We start from the raw sequence: 20,963 nt of genomic DNA, 5'->3' as shown, positions 1-20,963 counted from the left end.
ATATCACACACATGTTCCCATTCCTCTATATTTCTTGCCAATAGAATTTTTTTTTTTTTTAATGAATATGTTGAAGTCCTAACTCTTAATTAATTAATTTATTTTTGCCGTGTTGCGTCTTTGTTTCTGTGCAAGGGCTTTCTCTAATTGTGGCAAGCGGGGGCCACTCTTCATCGCGGTGTGTGGGCCTCTCACTACTGCGGCCTCTCTTGTTGCGGAGCACAGGCTCCAGACGCACAGACTCAGTAGTTGTGGCTCACGGGCCTAGTTGCTCCGCGGCATGTGGGATCCTCCCGGACCAGGGCTCGAACCCGTGTCCCCTGCATTAGCAGGCAGATCCTCAACCACTGCGCCACGAGGGAAGCCCGACAATAGAATTTTGAATTAACTCCTTGAATGCTGTGTTGCATATTCACCAACAATTCCTTTCATGATTGGAATTATTCTCCCAGCCTCTAGGTGAAATTGATTTCAGGGAGTTACATAATATGTTGAAGATCTTCAGAAGAAAGGAACCACATACCAACTAGCCAAAATCCCCAAATCTTAAAGGGCTAAGTATATCACATCCTTCCAGATTTGCTGAAATTGCGTGATCATGGGTGTATTGGACCACCTGTTACACTGTAGATTCCCGGGGCCCTTCTCAAGCAATTTTGTTTGCATAAACCTGGAATAGGGACTAAGAATCTCAAATCCAACTTTCTGTATTTGAGGCAATTGGGAGTAAAAAATAGATATGTATTTCAAGGGTCTGGGGCAAGATTAACTTGCTTTTGAGAACTCAGTGAATTGATGATATAAATCTAAAGGGAACCCAGTTCTCTCTCTTCTCATCCTCTGTGTCTGTTTGTGTGTGTGATTAGGGTATTTTGGTTCAAAATAGGTTTCCTTTTTAAAAGACAGGTTAGCTAAGCATAGCATGTGTCTAAGTGATCTGTTTGATTGACAATGAATAAAAATAGTTATTTCACATTGCCTAGAAGCACATAATGAGGAAAGTATAAACCTGGAAAGGACCCCAAGATTTCTAGTCTAGCACACTACTTCCTAGGAAGAACTACACCTAATATCTCTTAGAAAGAGGATTTATTTATATCTCAAATATCTCAAGGGAAGACATTTCTTTAACTGCCTCTGTTAATCTCTTCCAGTGCTTAGTATAGAAATATTATAATTAGCGTAAATTTTCTTAGTTGTCGTGTGTGTTGCTTTCCTTTCTTTTCATTATTAGAAACAAATTCTAGCATTTTATTTATTTTTTTATCATAAATATTCTTTCTTTAATAGTCTAAATCATTGCCTTGGTCATATTTTTATCTCTCCTAATCATTCTTGATTAACTACATCTCATATAAAATTTTTATTTTCTTTTAATTTTCATTTTAATTTTATTTTTTATTTAACATCTTTATTGGAGTATAATTACTTTACAATGGTATTTATTTTCCTAATTTTTATTTCTCCTAATCATTCTTGATTAATTGCATCTCATATAAAATTTTTATTTTCTTTTAATTTTCATTTTTTAATTTTATTTTTTATTTTTAAAACACCTTTATTGGAGTATAATTACTTTACAATGGTGTGTTAGTTTCTGCTTTATAACAAAGTGAATCAGCTACACATATACATATATCCCCATATCTCCTCCCTCTTGCATCTCCTTCCCACCCTCCCTATCCCACCCCTCTAGTTAACCTTATGGGGGATTCCCTGGTATGTTATTTGTTGTTTTTCCCTTGCTGCTTTTAATATTTTTTCTTTGTATTTAATTTTTGATAGTTTGATTATTATGTGTCTTGGCGTGTTTCTTCTTGGATTTATCCTGTATGGGACTCTCTGTGCTTTCTGGACTTGAATAACTATTTCCTTTCCCATATTAGGGAAGTTTTCAACTATAATCTCTTCAAATATTTTCTCAGTCCTTTCCTTTTCTCTTCTTCTTCTGGGACCCCTATAACTCGAATGTTGGTGCATTTAATGTTGTCCCAGAGGTCTCTGAGACTGTCCTCAATTCTTTACATCCTTTTTTCTTTATTCTGCTCTGTGGTAGTTATTTCCACTATTTTATCTTCCAGGTCACTTATCCATTCTTCTGTCTCAGTTATTCTGCTATTGATTCCTTCTAGGGAATTTTTAATTTCATTTATTGTGTTGTTCATCATTGTTTGTTTGCTCTTTAGTTCTTCTAGGTCCCTGTTACATGTTTCTTGTATTTTCTCCATTCTGTTTCCAAGATTTTGGATCATCTTTACTATCATTACTCTGAATTCTTTTTCGGGTAGACTGCCTATTTCCTCTTCATATGTTTGGTCTGGTGGGTTTTTACCTTGCTCCTTCACCTACTGTGTGTCTCTCTGTCTTCTCATTTTGTTATCTTGCTGTGTTTGGGGTCTCCTTTTCGCAGGCTGCAGGTTCGTAGTTCCCATTGTTTTTGGTGTCTGCCCCCAGTGGCTAAGGTTGGTACAGTGGGTTGTGTAGGCTTCCTGGTAGAGGGGACTGGTGCCTGTGTTCTGGTGGATGAGGCTGGATCTTGTCTTTCTGGTGGGCAGAACCTTGTCTTTCTGGTGGGCAGGACTGCATCCGGTGGTGTGTTTTGGGGTGTCTGTGACCTTATTATGATTTTAGGCATCCTCTCTGCTAATGGGTGGGGTTGTGTTCCTGTCTTGCTATTTATTTGTCATGGGGCATCCAGCACTGGAGTTTGCTGGCCATTGAGTGGAGCTGGGTCTTAGCGTCGAGACGGAGATCTCTGGGAGAGCTTTCACCGTTTGATATTATGTGGAGTTGGGAAGTCTCTTGTGGACCAATGTCCTGAACTCGGCTCTCCCACCTCAAAGGCACAGGCCTGACGCCCGGCCGGAGCACCAACGCCCTGTCAGCCACACAGCTGCTAGTGTTGGAGGGTCTCCTGCAGAGGCGGGGGGTGGCTGTGGCTCACCATGGGGACAAGGACACAGGCAGCAGAAGTTCTGGGAAGCACTCCATCAATTCTAGCATCTTAAACTCATTTGAGTATCCTGCTAATTCATAAAGAAATTACACTGAATACATGTATGTATACATATAGGTATCTTTCAGTATTATAAAGAGATAAATATTAACTTCTTAAAAGCAAACACAAGATGAAGATGTACAGTAGTACATCTGTTTTTGAAACAAGAACTCCTTTGAAGTTCTAGGAAAAGCTCTCTGCCTAGAAGCATGCAACATATGCATATACCCCTCCAAATATGCATGTGCTTTCAAGGGGTTCATGGACCTGGAATCTTCCTAGGTTAATAAATCCAAATGCAGTAGGAAGAAACCATCCCTGAAATACTAGTGTTTAGTACATTTTCTTACACATTAAGGAAGTCTCAAAGCTCAAATAGTATAAAGCTCTAATTCATTAATATTATTTTAAAAATCAGAAGATGAAAATTGAACTATATTGACCGTGTAATTTTACTGTAAATCTGTGTAGCATGAAAGTGAATGCTATATTTCACCTGAGAATAAGCGCTAAATGACTTTAATTTTTTCTAGTTTTTAACAAGGTTGAGAAATGAATTTATATTTTCTAATAATCTTGTGCAGATTATTCATATATAAGATAAAAAAGTGATTATCCCTAACCACTATGGGAGTTAGTGATAAGACCATTCCATTGACTCCATAAGGCTGTTCTTTGAAAGAGTCCAATAACCAGAGATGTAATGATAGAGAGACATGAACAGGAAGAAGATGACTGTATTGAAATGAAAAACTTGGATTGGCCCATGTCCGAGGAATATGCACATTATACCTTGAGTTTGCTGCCATTTCCTTCTTAGATCACATAGGTGTTAAGACCTATTTCCAAAACAGTTCCTCATGTTACAAAGCAACCTCAATAGTTCTTGACTTGATCCTTACTAAGAGAATCAAATCCAAGTCAGCTACCCAAGGGGAGGAAAATCTTTACAGGCATACTTTAACTCACAAAATTGCCGTATTTTTGAAACTTGCTAGTAAATCAGTTTTAACTTACGATCACTTCAGTCATGAGAAGAGCACACAACTTTAAAACGTCTTATGAATAATCATTTTATAAAATGGAAAATGTTTACTGTCCTCCCCGCTGCCCCGCCATCGTGTGTTTTTCTCTTCTGTAATACTGAGCAACTAATCTCACAACACCATTTCCCTATTGACAGGATGCTGTGGGGTTGCAAAGTGAAGCCTCTACCTTCCACAGCTGCATCAACTTGCCTCCTCTCCCTGATGCTGAGCATTCCACCCTTGGCAAGAATTTTCCTTAATTGTGTAATCTCTCTAGATCCTCTTCATGCGGGCTATCCGGGATATGTGTTAGGTGTTCTTATAAAGCTTTTGCTTATAATATATTAAAATAGAATTGCCATAATGACAGAAGTTCAACGGGAAAAATCCACCCCTGCCCACTATCATGAAGCCTCTCTCCCTCCCTATTTTACCATTCCCATAGCGTATGAAGTCTTATATTCTCCTGTCCCCCTCCAGTCAAATGCCATTGTCATGAATAAATATTTATTAATACCTACTACCGATTCAAAGCGATGCAAGGCATGGTCTGGTCTCTGTGCTGTCTAGTTGGGAAGTTAGGACATGCAAAAAAAAAGTGGTTAATAGCAATGTGAGGTAGCATAGACTAAGTGATACATGACACCCTCTAATTTATCTGTTCAACAAATCCAAATTTCCATACATTTATGTTGCTTAAAAGGAGATACATCTGTAATCCTTGCCTCACCATGTCTTTTCACTAAGCTTGTGTCTTCTGGCATAATGAAAAATAATGTGATAATATAGTGACATGTTACTGTGACTTTAGGATGTTTCCATAGAGGCAGAGCAGTCTCATGGGTAATATGATGGAATGAGATACAGAAGACAGGGATTCTTATCTGAGAAATGCCCCTGACATTTTATGTGACCTCAGACAAGTGATTCAATCTCTCAGTTTAAGCTTTGTCATCTGTAAAGTAAGTTTAATTAAACTTGCCAACATCATAGAGACGTTATAAAGTCTAGCTAATTAAAGCCCATTAATGTTTTGAAGATATAAAGTGCTTGCTTTACAGTCATAAACAATAAGCCAAAAAGAGTTTTCTTTTATTAAAATACTTATTTTTGTACGATCATCGCAAAGGTGATACCGATGCCCTCTAGAGCCTAGCTGTAGGGACGGGTTTGCACTGATTCATTCTTACTCTCTCATTCGGTTATTTTGGTGACCAGTAGCACTTAAGACACCTGGGTAAAACGAGGTATCTGTCTGTGACTATCGAACAAAGTAAAACTAAGTGGCTACCCTGGAATTGAGCCAATGATCTAGGTCTCATTAGCACTATCAGCTAATCAACTGAGCTAATTGGATACCACTGATAATAATGTAGCAGAACATGGTTTGGCTTATTTTTTTTCCAAAGCTTTCCCTAGATTGAATTTCAATAACCGTAAAAAATTAGTATGAGTAATTAGAGCCAAAGACATTAAGCTAGATGTTATTAGATGTCACAGACATCTGAGGGACTAACTCTTGCTGTCCCCAACAGGCCTGGCGTCCTCAACAGGTTCTTGACTGCCCTGAGAAAGTGAGGTTTCAGAATGAAAAGGCTAATAAAGCCAGGGCCCTCCTGATGAGATTAGGAAGAGCTGTTGCATATCTCTTGCTCACTAAGAGTCTATTGGCAAGAATTAGAAATTGTTCTGGTGTGTGTGTCCTTTGGAGGCTAATAAAGTGACAATGAAGATGCATTGTGCTACAGAAAACAGTCCTAAGTACTAAATAAAAAAATGCCTTAACACTGAGCTCATAACTTTGCCTCTTGGGATTGATTATATCTTTCGGCTGAGAACACGAAGCAAGCCTTAATGAGGAACTGATATTAGGTGGGATCGTTTCTGTAATTCTCAGTTCTTTGAACTTTCAGGCAAGGTTAATGTACATGCTATTTCATGGAATAAAACAAAAATATATGATGTTGAAATATTCCCTTTCTAGAAATACGAGAGTAATAGAATCCAGCGGTGCTAACAAAGTAGCATGTAAATCCTAGGGTGTATACTTCAGATTTCAAGTGGAATGAATGGCCTATTTGGCCCAAACTAGGTAAACTTAAACTCTGCAAAGCTGAAATACTGGAAATTAGCTCCATGATGTATTAACTCAAATAATAATGTTCCTGACGTTAAAAAAAAAAAAAGATGGAAATTAAACATCTAGTTATGAATACTACGTCTGCACAATGTGCTGCATGCACCGCATGTGTTAGAATTTCTTCTCAGTTCTTTTTTTAATCTTTTATTCATAGCATTGCAGGTGATGAAAAATTTATGCCTTGAGTCTGGCATTGAAATTAAATGCAAAATGAAAACAGAAGCAGTTTATACTGACAGCTTAAATATCTTTATCTAGCATACGGTTGCACTATAAAAATCACTGAGTGACTTTTTAAATCTCCCACATGTAAAAAACCAAAAGTTGTACAATAATGAATAAAGTTATATAAGATATCAACAGAAAAGTTGTATTTTATTAGCACTCTTTGTTAATTTCATTTTGTTCTATTTTGTTGTTTCTGTTTAATCGGCACAGATGAACATAAGCTTTTAAAAACACTGCACAACTTAGTTGTTATATTAATTCCTCAGAGTGGCAGAAAACAATTGATTTTTGCAGTATATTTAATGAGTGTGATTTCTCTGGTAGGTATATGTCTTAAGCTGAAGAGAAAACATTAATCTGCACCTAAGGTAGTTATGCTGTGGTAAGGTTAATTATTCAGGTGAATCAATTTGTTCATCCCTATATTACTATGACTGATGTTTTGGAAGAATGGCAATAACTACAGTAATATCCACAGTTACTCGATATGTGAATTTTCAAGTGTATTTCCTTCCTTAGAATAGTTGCAGGTAATTCTGTACAAATCATTTTATTAGTCACAACTCTATTCATAAAATGAGGTTCCCTATAAATGGTTCCTATTTTCTGGGGATGTCGAGTCTTTTGTCCTAGTCATAGCTGTGTATATACGCTGCATTAAAATGTCCTCTGTGGCTTTTGTTGATGAACTAATGTTGAATCTCAAGTAGTTAGCCCATAATGTAAATTAATTGAAGGAAATAAATGCCCTTAATTTTGTGTATAATGCACAGAGGTTTAAAACACATTCAGTCTAGATACATTTTATAAATCATATATATTTATAAGAATTTAAAAAATAAGTATAGGGTTATTTAGCATTTAAATAAGTAAAGCATAAAATTTAGAACTGTCTGCAGTTACATCAAGCACCAATACTAAACAACCACTTAGATTTCCATATTTAGAAGACTTCAGCGCACAGCTTAAAATATTTTATACTCAGCCTCTGATTTGTAGCTTTTTCCTGGATGTTTTATGTAAACATACTGTGTATAATTATGCAGATAATTTTATACAATATTAATTGTGCTAAGAGTGCAGTGAAAGTTGTTTAATTCAGTAATTCATTTACATTTTAATAATTTTAATAGCATAAGATTACTGAATCAACTTGAAATATCTCTGACCATTAATATTATGTTGTGTGAACAGTTCAAATAGTTATATCATATTATGCAGAATATATTTATCATATCTTGTTATTGACTACCAAAAAGAATCTTGAATTACCCATGTTGAAAAAAAACATTTTCATTGCACTTTTTAATCCAATATTAAATATACTTAAAGAATGGTACCCCAAAACCTTGACAGATCAGATATCAGATTTTAAAGTATGTTAATATCTGTCTTAAGCACGTGAATGGTTGAGCTAGCCTGCGTCTTTGAAATGCAGTTGATGAGATATAGTACCCTTTTCGCAGATAACCTGTACCCAAGAAAAATGCATTTAATTAATTTATTCCCCTTTCATGTAGGAAGACTAATTCTAGGTGTTTATTATGGGAAACGAGTGAATGTACTAACTTTTACACGTAAAGATAACATCTGAAGCCACTTTCCAAATCAACAAACTTCAGGTTCACATTTCTTTCTTATTTCTTTCATCATGTACAGATTTAATATCATCAGGAATAAATCTAAATTGTTTGCTTCTTTCCTCCTAATTCTTGAAGCAGTATAAAAGCCTAGAGAGGTTTGAAGTGACAGGATTACAAGCAGTCTTTTGCATACATGGCCTTTAGGGATAAGCGGCTACCTTGCATCTAATAAACAAGAAAGTGAATTCGTTGAATAATGAATTAAGTGGCATAAGTTGTGATAACAGGGAGCAAATGTAACTTCAGACGAATGGTATTTGCTTTGTGTGGGGTTATCTGAGAGGGCTGATGCTCCGCCAAGGGAGACTGAAAAAAGGCTCATTATATTAAGATGTTCTTTTACAGAACACAGTCTAAAATGATCTTGCAGTTTTTTCTCCCGTTTGCTGGACTCCTTTGTGTGCTTCTATCAAATCGACCACCTCCACCAGGGGGGTAACTAGGAGTCTTTAAGTGTTGTTTAAAATGAAAATTCCTAGTGAGTTTTAGATGGGTCACCTAACAATTAAATAGAGATGTCTAATTGGTTCATCATATTAGGGTCAGCAGCTGGTTACAGAATAAAAGGTTGTGGTGCCCCATTGCATAGTTCTGAACCAAATTAAATTATTAATCTAGTCTTTGCTTCAATATAGCTTCACGGGGATTCCTAACCTGCCATGCTGAATGAAACAGAATGACTGCTTTACATTTTCATTATGGAAAATTATATTTTAAATTGCAAATGCTCTCCTATTTAACTTGCATTGCGTATCTCGTTGGATATGTAGAAAAGTCTTCAACAGTCAGTACTTATAAGTTGTTTTGTTAATTTCTAGTTGTAGCTGGAAACTATGAAATCAACCAGAAAAGATGATTTGCATGCAGTATCAACTCGCCAGCCAGAACCAGTTGGGCCATGAAAAGCAAAATCAAGACTTAGGGGGCCATTATCTTTGACTTTTAAATTTAAAAGATACAATTAAATAAGTATTTTATGGGAGGCTTTGTAATCTAACATGAGCTTCAGGTTAATTCAACCAAGGATACTTTCATGATAGCATGATAGCAATTCCTTTACAGGCTCAAAGTCTTAATTTTTGTGACCTTTTGTAATTATTTTGATTTTTTTTTTTTGTTATTTAACTACTCTGAAGTCAATAATAGGCTTGTGAAAAAAGTATAGCTACATTCAGTTTTCTAATAAAATGTTTAACAATGTCTTAATAATTATATTCTATTATCGGCAGTAGGCACAATTGCAATTAAGAATTACCATATTTTCTTAGAAATTACTTTGTGAGATATTTCCTGTCAACATTTTAATATATGCCTACTCTTCACTTTTACTTAACATAAAAATTTTACATAACAGTTTACATAATAATTTTAAGTTATGAGATCCCTAGCAGAATTAACTCTAAAAGCAGGTTGACCTTTAGAATGCAATATGATTTCTAAAGATAAATCTCTTAGTAATCACAGCTGAATGGATGTTCCGTTTTTGATGCATTGCATTGGCTGAAGTTTTGAATTTCACTCATTGGATCATTCTTCCGTTTGGATGCATGTGTGTGTTAGCTATGTCTTTGGGGACACACAAAAAGTTGAAGACCAGTGAAACTTTTTTACAAATTAGAAATATTTTGTAAATAACCTAGTTTGTTCATTTATTCATCAAAAACTTATTTAGGGGACACCTACTATGTACCAAGTACTATTTGAGGAACGATGCAAACAAGAGGAAGTAAAGCAAGATAAAATCACTTCTATTGTGGAGTGTACATCCCAGTGGAGGGAAACGAGACCATAAATAAGTCAATAAATAAATTAGCAGGAAAATAACAGAGCAAAGTATTGGAAAGAAAGCAAAGTAGTATTCAGAGAGTGACAAAAGAAGGAGCTTCTTTAGGTAGGGGTTGTAAAGAAAGACCGCTCTGAGGAGGACGTGTTTTTGCTGAGACCTTAGCCATGAGAAGAGCTTTCCAAGCAGAGAGAATAGCAAGTACCAAAGCCCTGGTGTGGGAATGAGCCTGGCACGTATGAGAAACAGAAAGAAGCAAGGTTGGTTTCGTGGGCATGCAACCTGGGTCGTTCCACAGGTTTCCATGAGAGAAGGGCCCCAGTTTAATGCTCTTCTGGCGTCATCTCGAAATTCATAATCATTTTTTAACAAGGGACCTCACATTATTCCTACAAGTTACATCACCAGTCCTGGAAAGAAAACTAATATAGTTGAGTTGTGTGTGTGTGTGTGTGTGTGTGTGTGTGTGTGTGTGTGTGTGTGTGTGTGTGTTTTGGAGGGGGAGTGGATGTGCATTAAAAATAAGGTCAGTAAGTGATATTTCTGGGTATGTGTGGTACTGGCATCAGTATAGTTTATGAGAGATTAGTTGCACTTTACAATGAAGCATTTTTGTTTGCTGTGTAGAAAGTGGAAACACTATTTTTGATCTATATTTAGCCAAATCCTCACATACAGATGATAAATTCCTCAAGGGTAATGTTCTGTATATTGTGTATACTTCACAGCACCTTGTGATTAGAAATTCCCCAAATAATAATTGCAGCTAATAGGAATTTGCCTTCTCTTTTAACTGGATAGGACTTCCTTTGAAAGGAACAAGGCATTTAGTGTTCACATTTGAATTCTTGCTTTCTTCCCAGTTACATTGTAGTACCAAATCTGCATGACCATTTAACAATTAGGTCAAATCTTATAGAACTGCTGATACTCAACCATTTTTTTGACCTAGAGAATGGCAATGTCCATGGTTCATAGCAGATTGAAATTGTAGTTTTATTTAAGGAAGTAAAACAGAAATCTTAAAAGCATCTTCATAACCCCTGCCGGATTTATTTAACAGAGGGAAAACAACTAGCGCACGGTTCGTTAGTGCACCGTGCTGAGCAGGGCTGTCAGGCCCGCACCCATGGGCCTCCTTAGAGGTAAATCCACGTTGCAGCAAAGACTTTCTGCCAGTCAGAAACTCCCCACACCCTCCAATAACGGAGTCCATGGATTGAGACCCATTTTCTACTATATTCTGCATTATAGCAAGTGATGAGGTGCCAGGAATTACTGTGAGTGGCCCCAAGTGCATGCCATAGTTTAGAGATACAACAGGTTACAGGGCTTTGGTCTATGCACTGTTATCCACTGATAACCTTTCCAGTAGGCAAATCTATTTCCATGTGTTAATGGCCATGATGATTTACCCAATGATTACTAATGACATTATGGGATCATGTGACAGAATTTGGCCGGCAGGGGCTTATGTCATATCAGGATTTTTCTGATCAGGACAAAGAAGCAATTTTATAATTCAAACAAGGTAATGAGCTGACAAATTCTCAAAAAACCTTCTGTTTGAGGGGCTTTCGTTGTTTGCTTCTTAACTTTTCCTTTGGAAGGGTTATTGATTCTAAACAATCATTGTCAAGTTGCTTCTCACCCAGTACTCTTTTACAAGTTAGCAATACACTAAAATCCATTCGTTTTTGGTTCTTCCACTTGCGTGTTCAATTTCTTGTGTTTATTTCTTTCTTTAGAGTCTCAAAATCTTCTACACTTTGAACCTATCTATACATTTCTTAAGTCAGTAGTGAGATTATGAAATATGTTCTTAGTAACCTAGCATAAATGAAAAACTCCTAAGACATTTTTGCCTTACCTCAGAAACATTTCTTAAATATATTCATGATCCCCTTTTATATTATCCCAGTAACTGTTCATAGCCTTCTACTGAAAGGTGACTGCATCAATATCTACTCATCTCCAGAATCCCGAAGTAGAAGCATGTGTTTGATTTTTTTTCTATACTCAAGCTACACACAATCTCCAAATAAAAAGTGATAAAAAATTCCAACCATTTGGATATTAAAATCTGTATAGTTTTCCTTCTGAACTTTACACTGGTATTAAAAATATTCCTCAAATGAATTAATTAATGCTCTCAAGGAACTTATGATCTGGTGATAGAGCCAGACAGACAGTGATTAGCAAAATTAGTTGTTTACAGATCTTAGTAGAGATATTTTAAAATGCTCAGAGCAGGTACTCATAATCTGGTCTTGGGGAGTCAGGGAAGACTTCCTGACATGTAAGCTGAAATTAAACCTATTTAAAAGCCTGCACATGCCTCCTTTCTCCCTAGATCCACGCAACCCTAAATAAAAGGCTGACATACTTTAAGATTGCTTTCCACGGAGCACCATGCCCTTCCCAGCATCTGTTCCTTTCAGCATCTACTCCTTTCAGCATTTACTCCTTTCAGTTTTCCTTTCCCAAAGAACTTGTTCTCTTCTCTGGCTACAAAGGGCTTGTCTAAACCTTTCATGCGGCTTTATTACTAAACAAAAGTTTCATTTTCTGTGATTGATTACATTGGTAGCATAAATCTTGGGAAAAGTTGTAAATAACATGATAAATTGTCATGTGCAAAGTTAACTTTAAGAGACAAAGTACACTTAAGCCAAAGGAGTGACTCTCTCATAGTGGGAATTTCAGCAACTATGGTAGCTGAATGGGAAATTTGGGGTTCTTTTTGAGTCAGGGCCATTCAGGAGCTTCCCCATATTCCACTAAGTAGGAAACTGCACACATTTGCCACCATTTTCTACCTCAAGAACCGATCTTCTTATTTATTCAATTATAAAAATGGGGACAGTAAAGATGGGAAAAATGAATAGGTGAGGAAAATAAAGATATATAGGAGAGAGGTGCAAATATGAACAAGAGAAAATGATTAAATTCCTTCCACCTTCCTTCCAAACTATTTCTGCCATTTCTTAGAATAAATGACATCTTTATTCTACAGCCAGCCTTACCCAGTTGAGGCAGCATGACATCATGTGGAGGGAGCATGGGCTGTGGTGTCATAGAGTTTTGGGTTTGACTCTTGGTCTTTCTACTTGCTAACTTTGTGACCGTGGGCAAGTCACTTAACCTCTCCGCACTTCAGTTTTGCTCAGATGTAAAAACATTAATACCTCACTTACAGAACAAGTATGGGGATTATATGAGATAACTAATATCTGCTATGTGTATGTGCTATAATGGACTGATCATCATAATGACAAACTTCTACTAGAATAGTCTGTGGACAAAGGTGACAATCACTGTGAAAATAAACAAAGAAATAATTATGGAGCAGTTTCATCTTGAAGAGAATTTCTACGGAGTTTTATTTGCTGACTTACTATATGCATCCCACCTGCCCTAGCCCTCCCTCCCTAAACGCAATTCAGATGTGGTCAATTAGCCCAGGGAGAAGGAGTAGAAGAAGAGACTTGGTTTGCTATAATAAGCTTGTCAGTGCTAATACCTTATGACAAAAGATATATTTTTAACCTCTTTCACAACGTGGGGTGAAACTATCGCTCTGGGAATCCCTCTTCTAAGGCTAGACACTGTCTACACAGGATGGAGAGGAGCTCTTGTCCACTTTGCCACTTAGGAAAATATTTTGCTGTACCTTTTCCTTCCAGAAGGAGTAAAGGTATCTTACTGTTACTATGATAACCTCATATTTTATTATCCCATCAAAACAATAAAATGCTCCTGAGAATTGTTCCCAGGGGCTGTGTGTGTGTACGTGTGTGTGTGTGTGTGTGTGTGTGTGTGTGTGTGAGAAAATCTCATTGTTGAGCTGAAATACCATTATTGTGGCATTATTCACTCAGTTTCTCTAAAGCTTTGGTTTTCCAAACAGAAGACTGATTATAAGCCTGTGTTGTGCAGAGCTGAGGTCACATGTAAACCTTTTTAAAGGACTGAAAAACTTGAAAAGTTGCTGAGTCAGAACTTCTCAACAGCCTTTAAATAAGAGTTTAAAGAGGTAGGAGGGAAGTATTCCCTGCCTACCCTTCTCCTAAAAGCCAGTGGTAAGAATTGTGGTTTCTCAAGACCTCTTCTAGTCTCAAAGATAAACCCGTGAGGCTAGAAACTGTCTTCACCACTATATGTGATAGACTGTTATTTCAGTCATATATGAGTCATATAAAGTTTTGAACTTTCTCTGCTCGATATCTTGCCCACAGAGGTTGTTTAATCCCTGCATGCTAACTCTTGCTCAGAAGGTTAGATTGTCCCCAGGGAAGAGGAAAATATCTGTAGCTAGAAACAATAAACAGCCTAGGTTGAGCAATTTAGACTGTCCTCAAAAGAAGAAAAGAAAGAAAGAAAAAAGTAGGTACAAGTTTGCTTCCCATTTAAACCTAGGAATTCAATATTTTATTGTGATTTCCCCACTCAGAAACTCTGCTTAAAGCAGGTCTTCAGTTTTAAACCACTCATTTCTCCACCGAAGTCTGGATACACCCGACCAGAACAAGTGTTTGCTGAGGGATTCATTAAAATTTGAAGGTAATTTCAGTTATGAGACTCATTTTGGCTTGATAACTGTGACTTCTCTAGAGGAAATTTTCATTAGCTATCCTGTGAAACCCTACCCCACTCTCCTGGAATACATTTCCAGAATTCAAAAACTGGAAGGCAAGCCATGTACATGGTAGTTCCATTCCTCTGCATTTTATCCTTAACCAAGGGAATTTTAGCCTTTGCCCTTCAATTTCCTTAAATGTGAGGGAGAAAACAGACCAGTGTTTCATTTGAAAGATAAGTTACAATGTTAATCAGCTCTGATCAACTGGTAAGGTTTGGCTTCTACAGGTTTCATGACAAAGCACTTAGTTAAATTTGCAGATACTAAGATTAGTATGTATACTACTCCTAGGGAATTAATCATTTGGTGAGTGATGTTAAATGGATGCATAAGTACCGGAAAAAAAAACTGATCTATAGAGTAATCATGATTGTGTCAATGTGTATGTCAAGTAAGAATAGACTGTAGGTATTATGAATATGGGGTGAAGTATCTAAACTTTACTCCCTGTTATGTGTCAGGCACTTTATTATTCATCTCCTATAACCCTCATACCTTTTCTGTGAGCTAGGTATTAGTATTTTTATACTGAACAAAATTGAGGCTCAGAAAAGTGACTTGCTCAAGGTCACACAAGTTAGAAAGTGGCGAAACCAAGACTCAAACCTAAAACGCTAATACCTTAAAGTCCATGCTTCTCCCAAACAACATAGTGCTGCCTTAATCAGGTAAGGCTGGTTGTAGAATAAAAATGTCATTTGTTCTAAGAAATGGCAGAAAAATCTTAGAGTTTCGAAAGAAGGCAAATTCTTCCTGGCACATAAAAACAGACTCGGCCAATAGCAAGGACAGTTGGAGGACAACTGGCATGGTTACCATGAGAGACCAGGGAGATTGTCCGTAGAGCTTTGTGGATTAGCCAAAAAGAGAATGAGCTAGGAAACAGAAAAGATAGTGAAATATATCTGGAGAGGCAAACAAACACATGGCAAATGCTGTAAGACAATTTGTAATTGATAGCTAAATTGTGTGGTAACATCTCTAAATGCTTCGAGCATTTGGATGATAGATCTTTGAGGGCAAGTTAGTCAGAAAGCCTGTGGCAGAGGCAAGCATCTTAAATGTAGAAAGGTGGATGCAGATGGGAGGATGTTTCTAGACATGGGGCAGGGAAGGAAGTGATCAATATGAGAGAAGATGCAAGGCCAGAAAGAGAGTGTGGCCTCTGGGAGAGTTTACGGACCCAGGAGGACAGTAACTGAAGTGTTAGAAGATGAACGGTCCACTTGAGGGCGAAAATGAGGAGAAGGGAGCACCCTGCAAGCTGGAAAGAGAGGTTGATGTCCCAGTAGATGGAGAATGTGAACCACCCTCTGTTTGGGGAGTGATATAATTTGACAGTTTTTAGCCAGTCTGGGAGATACAAGATAGACTGGGATTGGGAGAAGTGTTATTCAGGAAGGCCTTTTAGAAGGATGTGACAATAATTCAGGGAATTATGCATTCGCTTTGATGGCCCTTTCTCACCACATAGAATTGGGTCAAGGAGCATTTTGACACCCCTTAGTATACCGACGAAGCTACATTTATAGAATTCTTGCTATGAGCCAGGCACTGCTAAACATTTTACTTTCAGCGAATCTTAACAACTATCCATTCGATATAGCAACTTTTAACTGCCTGACTTCCCCACCACCACCAGCCTCTGCCCTCCGCCAAAAAAAAATGGGCTAGTAAATGGTAAGGGACAGGATATGAAGACAGGCAGCCTGGCGCCAGCGAGTTCAGCCCAGAATGCGATGCCCTGGTCCACCACCTGGGATAGTGCGTAAATGTAGTTTTTAAGCCCCTCAGAAACACCAAAGGCAATAAAATTGTTATCTCTCAACATACAAATGTTACAGCAGGCATTTGTAAATCCCTGCTGCATATGATAATAATATAACAAGCAAGATATTGAATGTTCGCAGGCATTGTTCTAAGAATGTGATACGCATGATCTCATTTAACCTCACACCTTATGGAGTAATAATAGCCCCAATTTTAGAGGAGAAACTGAGGCTTCAGTTGGGCATATAACTTACCCACAGTCACACGGTTAGAGACTGAGATAGAAATTCTCCCCTGTTGTGATAAGGGAAATAGTAAAATGCTCAAGTGAGTTGAAGAAGTAAGAAATAACACATGGGTGAAGGAATAAGAAAAATGCCCAAAGAGGTTGCATTGAACTGAAATTTCAAGAATGGCTAGGTTGGCAGAAGAGGGCATTTCAGGCTGAAGGCAGAACGCCAGAGGGGGAGGGGTGTCGGAAGGAGAGGCAGAGAGAAGCCAGTCATGTTAGGCACTCAAAGAACTGTTGAATAAATGAATTGGTGCGTGCATGAATGTATGAATGAATCCGTAGGGACTGCAAAAGCATGGTGATAGTGGTAATTGAAGGGAGGATAACAGAAGAGACATTGTAAAGGCAGACTCTTCAGGACTTAGCCACTGACTGGGATTTTGGTAAAAGGGTACCATTGGGAGAGAACGTTTAGACTGGGACTAAACAGTTGGGCCTGAAATGGCAGGCATGCATTTTGAAACGCTCCTCAAAGAATGGGAAATGACATCTGGAATTTGGAAATAAGGTCGTGATACACACCTGTCAATTAACCTAGTTGCTAGTATTGCAAAGAATTAATTTTAGAAAAAAAATGTTAAAACTTTGAAAATACTTTTGGGCCATGCAAAATTGTACAATGCTACCTTTCTGTATAAAAGAGTTATTTATTGAAGAGAAGAAGAAGGTCAAGAGAGACAAAGTAAAACAATAAATTGGTAACAAAAATACTGCCTCATTTCAAGAGAAGGTTCAGTGTTGGCACATTTTAAATAGCTGTCTTCTTGAGGTAGTTTTGAGATTATCTACCAAAGGAGATTTAGCAAAGATGAGCTGTGACCAAGCCAATTAGTACCTTTCCTTTTAATGTTGAAGTTCTGGGAAACTGATTTACATTGAAGAGAAACTTGAGGTATTGTTCTGGGAATGTGAGATGGAAATTTCCAGTCTGTCAGAGTCTTTAAGAGAATTATGGAAGTTGCACCTGGAATTTGATTATTAGTGTGACCTCTTTCAAACCCCCCAAATATATAGGAAGGTTTTTTTGTTTTGTTTTGTTTTTGTTTTAAATGCTTAAAATTCTTTACATGATCTACAAGAAAAAGAAAAAAAAAAAAGATGATGATTCATTCAAAAGTAATATGTTCATTCATCATCAAGTGGATGGAGCCATTTTCCAGCAGGTAGCTCTTCTTAAATAACTCACCACCCTTCAGTCTAAGTAAGAACCATGTCCACGATGGTTAGGATACAAAGGAAAATGAGAACAAGAGGGAACTTTTAGCAAAGTTAAGCTATCAGTTGATACAGACTGGGGAGCTTTGATCCTGTCATGATGTGAAGGCTTCAGATGTTAATGGTGACTATGTAAAACAGTCCAGTATGGAAGCATCTAAGATAAAATTCTTGTAAATTTTTGGCCAGGAACCTAAAAGTTGCTTCAGTCTGTGGCTGCAATTTTTGTGCCAAATAAGAAGGCACTTTGCTGGCTCTTTTTTTATGGAAGGGCCAAATGAGATAGATTGGAAATATGTACTTTGAACAGCTAGGCAGAGTCTCAGGAAGTTTGCCAAACAAGATTTCCAAATAAAATGTTTGGGAAAGAAAACAGGGATGGACTTTGCAGATGCTGGATGAGTTCCACCAGCCATCTGTGCAAAAGTTACTTGGTATCACATCAGCTGAGAGCTATGAAGTGGCACAAAACTATCAGCAATAACTTCACTGTTAAATGGGTCCACTTATTTACCAGGCAACCCTCTCTTTGTCAAGATAAAGTACCTGAATGTAGCTGCATTTCCTGTGAGGAATAATAGCAATGACCAAAATTATTTAAACATAAAGGAATTTTAGAAACTGAACTATTACCTCAGTGCTAATGCATTAGCAGTCAAAGAAGGCAGATTAATTTACTTACGGTGAGCTAAGTGCATTCTTGGCTCACAAAGGGGAATCATTTGCTCACTTAAGCCAGAGATCCCATTTTTGACGGCAAATGTCACTGCCTGGATTTCCCTTTGACAGTCTGGCAACCCCACACCCCTGTTACAGTATCCATTTATTTGTCTTATTTTCAGCCAGATTAATCCATTCTGTTTTGACAAGAAGACTGATGGGTAATTGATAACTGTGATAGACACAAACAGAAGAGTTGGATGCTGAATAATTCAGCACTTTTCAGTATCAATAAGAGAACAGGTTGAAGAATTTGTGTCTCTATTTACACTTAAACTAAACTAAGTCAGCCCAGACATTTATGCTGCCAGTCTATCAGAAAACCAAACAGTGTACATTCGGTTTCCACCCGACAAAATGTTTTATAAGCTTGTAACAATATGTGTGAAGCTGCCAGAATAATAAATAGGTACAGCAGCCCATGCATGCTAATGTTATGTTGTAAGCAGTTTTGTTGACAAGTGCTAATACTTCTTTCATACTATCATCAAAAGCAGCTAATACAACAGCCATTATTTGCTGGCTTTCCAAGCAAGACATGATGGATTGTGACCTTAATATGGGTTAGCCGAGTTTTGAAAGTTAAACAACTTGCAATAAATCATAGAATTATTACAATGCAGTTTAATTGGTTAAGGACTGTTTATTTCCTAAACAGGGTGAAAAATTTCTGTTTCGGCACTTTTAATTTGCAAAGTGCATTTTCATTATGAATGGCAGTTTAATATTCTGCTCTTTTGTCATGCAAAATATGCAACACACAGGCAATCTATTAATTGGACAAAAATGCATTGCAAGCGTAAATTATCCTTTATATCATCACTTGTGAGTTTTTACATCTCTTAAATGTGTTGAATGGAACATAGTTAAAGATTATACAACTTGCAGGCTACTTCTGAAATTTAAGTCAAGCTTCAGGATGATTTTAATGACTTAAGTTTTGGCAAAATAAAGTAATTAAGTATTCGTAAATATAAAGGGCAATTTAAAGAGTTACTGCTTCCTTAAAGCATAGGTGCATATGTTTTTTGATTCAGTAGTCTCAGGAAACAGACAAAAGCACAGGTTCACGTTGCTATGTACTGAGAAATGGAACCCACCCTCATGCATATACTTCTTTTTTTTGCTACAGTATAATTTCTAGAGCAGAAATTTCCATTGGCAAGTGTGTAGAAAAAAGGTGAGTAAGGCTGCAGCATAGCTCAGAATTGCTGAATAGCCACCTCCATATGCTTTGGTTCAATGATGTGCCTTTGCACAGGGCTATTTATTGCACAGAAGCAGTAACAAAATACTTTGTACTAGGAATGTTGATAGGACATATGCTCAATTTTAAGGATGCCAGATCTCTCAATGTGTTCCTGTAAGACTGCCTTAAAATGCATGCAACCTATTCATTTCCACACAACTCTGAGCCCATTTCTCATATTTCTTGACACCTGGGCAGACCTTTTAAAAACTTAAAGCTTCCACTGACTTCAAACATTATCCACAGGTTGGCCCAGCTGAAGCAGGGATACTTTTGTGTTGCCACTCCAAGTCTCCTTCAAAGATATCAACTGTCAGCAATACAAACTGAAAGTTAAAAGTGTGCTTCAGATAGGCATTCCATTCATTTTTCCTAGAGTAAAAAGGTGTTAATGTGAGAATGTGCATTCTGTCGTTTTAAAAGAATAACTAAAGAACAGATTTTTCCATTGAAATCATTCACAAAAGCAATACATTAAAATAAACTGTCTAGAACTTAAAGAAAGGTGAAACCCAAAAGTTTGCAAATTGAGAAAAATTGTTCATCTTTATGTTATACAGTAGCACAGGAGTGCTTCAGGTTTTTAGAAATTTCATTCTCAAAAAAGACAAATATAGTTATAGAATATTAATATTATTACATTAATGTTGATAATTTCCCCTCCTATTTAAATCCCATGCTTACCTACCCTGTGCAGTTTCTCTGCATCAGAAAAAAAGTGATGAAGAAGAGGAGATGGGGCAGTGAGAGAGAGAGAAAGAGAGAGAGAGGGAGAGTGAGTCAGGGAGAGATTGTTGCTATATTCAGTTGATTGTGCTTTTTGCTCTCACTCATGATGAAGTGCTATGGTTAGAGTATACTGCCCAATAAGTAACAATATAATTATTTTTATTATCACTAAGTATCACAAAATACTCAATTTTAACAATGATTTAATGTCTGAACTCTATTTTATGAATTGTATAGATAAGAAAATTTTATCAGAGCCATAATTATTATTTAGGAAATATAGGTGAATATAACCAGAACTCTAATTTATAAAGCCAATATGAAGTTGGGGCACTTTTCAAAGTCATAAATTAATAGACTAAATATATGTTCTATGTAAGGATTAGAAGTTTTCCTGAAAGCTCAGATACATAAAAGTACAATGACTATAAACTTAATCATTTTGTTAATATAATATTTTTAGTTATCACTTTCAGCTAATTTTTCACCATACTTTACTATGAAAAATTACAGCTGTACAGAAAAG

At 36.9% G+C, this 20,963-nt stretch overlaps 1 protein-coding gene across 5 annotated transcripts in view; it reads left to right on the top strand.

The window, feature by feature from the left end:
• KIAA0825 (KIAA0825 ortholog) overlaps positions 1-20,963 on the top strand; it is a 398,660-nt gene that overhangs the window by 303,427 nt on the left and 74,270 nt on the right. For 2 of the 5 annotated variants that reach the window (XM_019929687.3, XM_019929688.3), the window contains one exon: positions 4,182-6,524. The exons of 2 other annotated variants lie outside the window; for them this stretch is intronic. In XM_019929687.3, the coding sequence (XP_019785246.2) occupies positions 4,182-4,374 (193 nt within the window). In that variant the 3' untranslated portion in view covers positions 4,375-6,524. Of the gene's footprint in view, positions 1-4,181; positions 6,525-20,963 lie in introns of those variants that run through there. One more of the 5 variants, XM_073802296.1, reaches the window with a different exon arrangement.

Source organism: Tursiops truncatus, chromosome 3 (genome assembly GCF_011762595.2).
Source record: "Tursiops truncatus isolate mTurTru1 chromosome 3, mTurTru1.mat.Y, whole genome shotgun sequence".
In the NCBI taxonomy this organism is placed as follows: domain Eukaryota; kingdom Metazoa; phylum Chordata; class Mammalia; order Artiodactyla; family Delphinidae; genus Tursiops; species Tursiops truncatus.
Note: the sequence above shows the minus strand (reverse complement) of the source record. Positions and strands in the feature narration are given on the sequence as shown.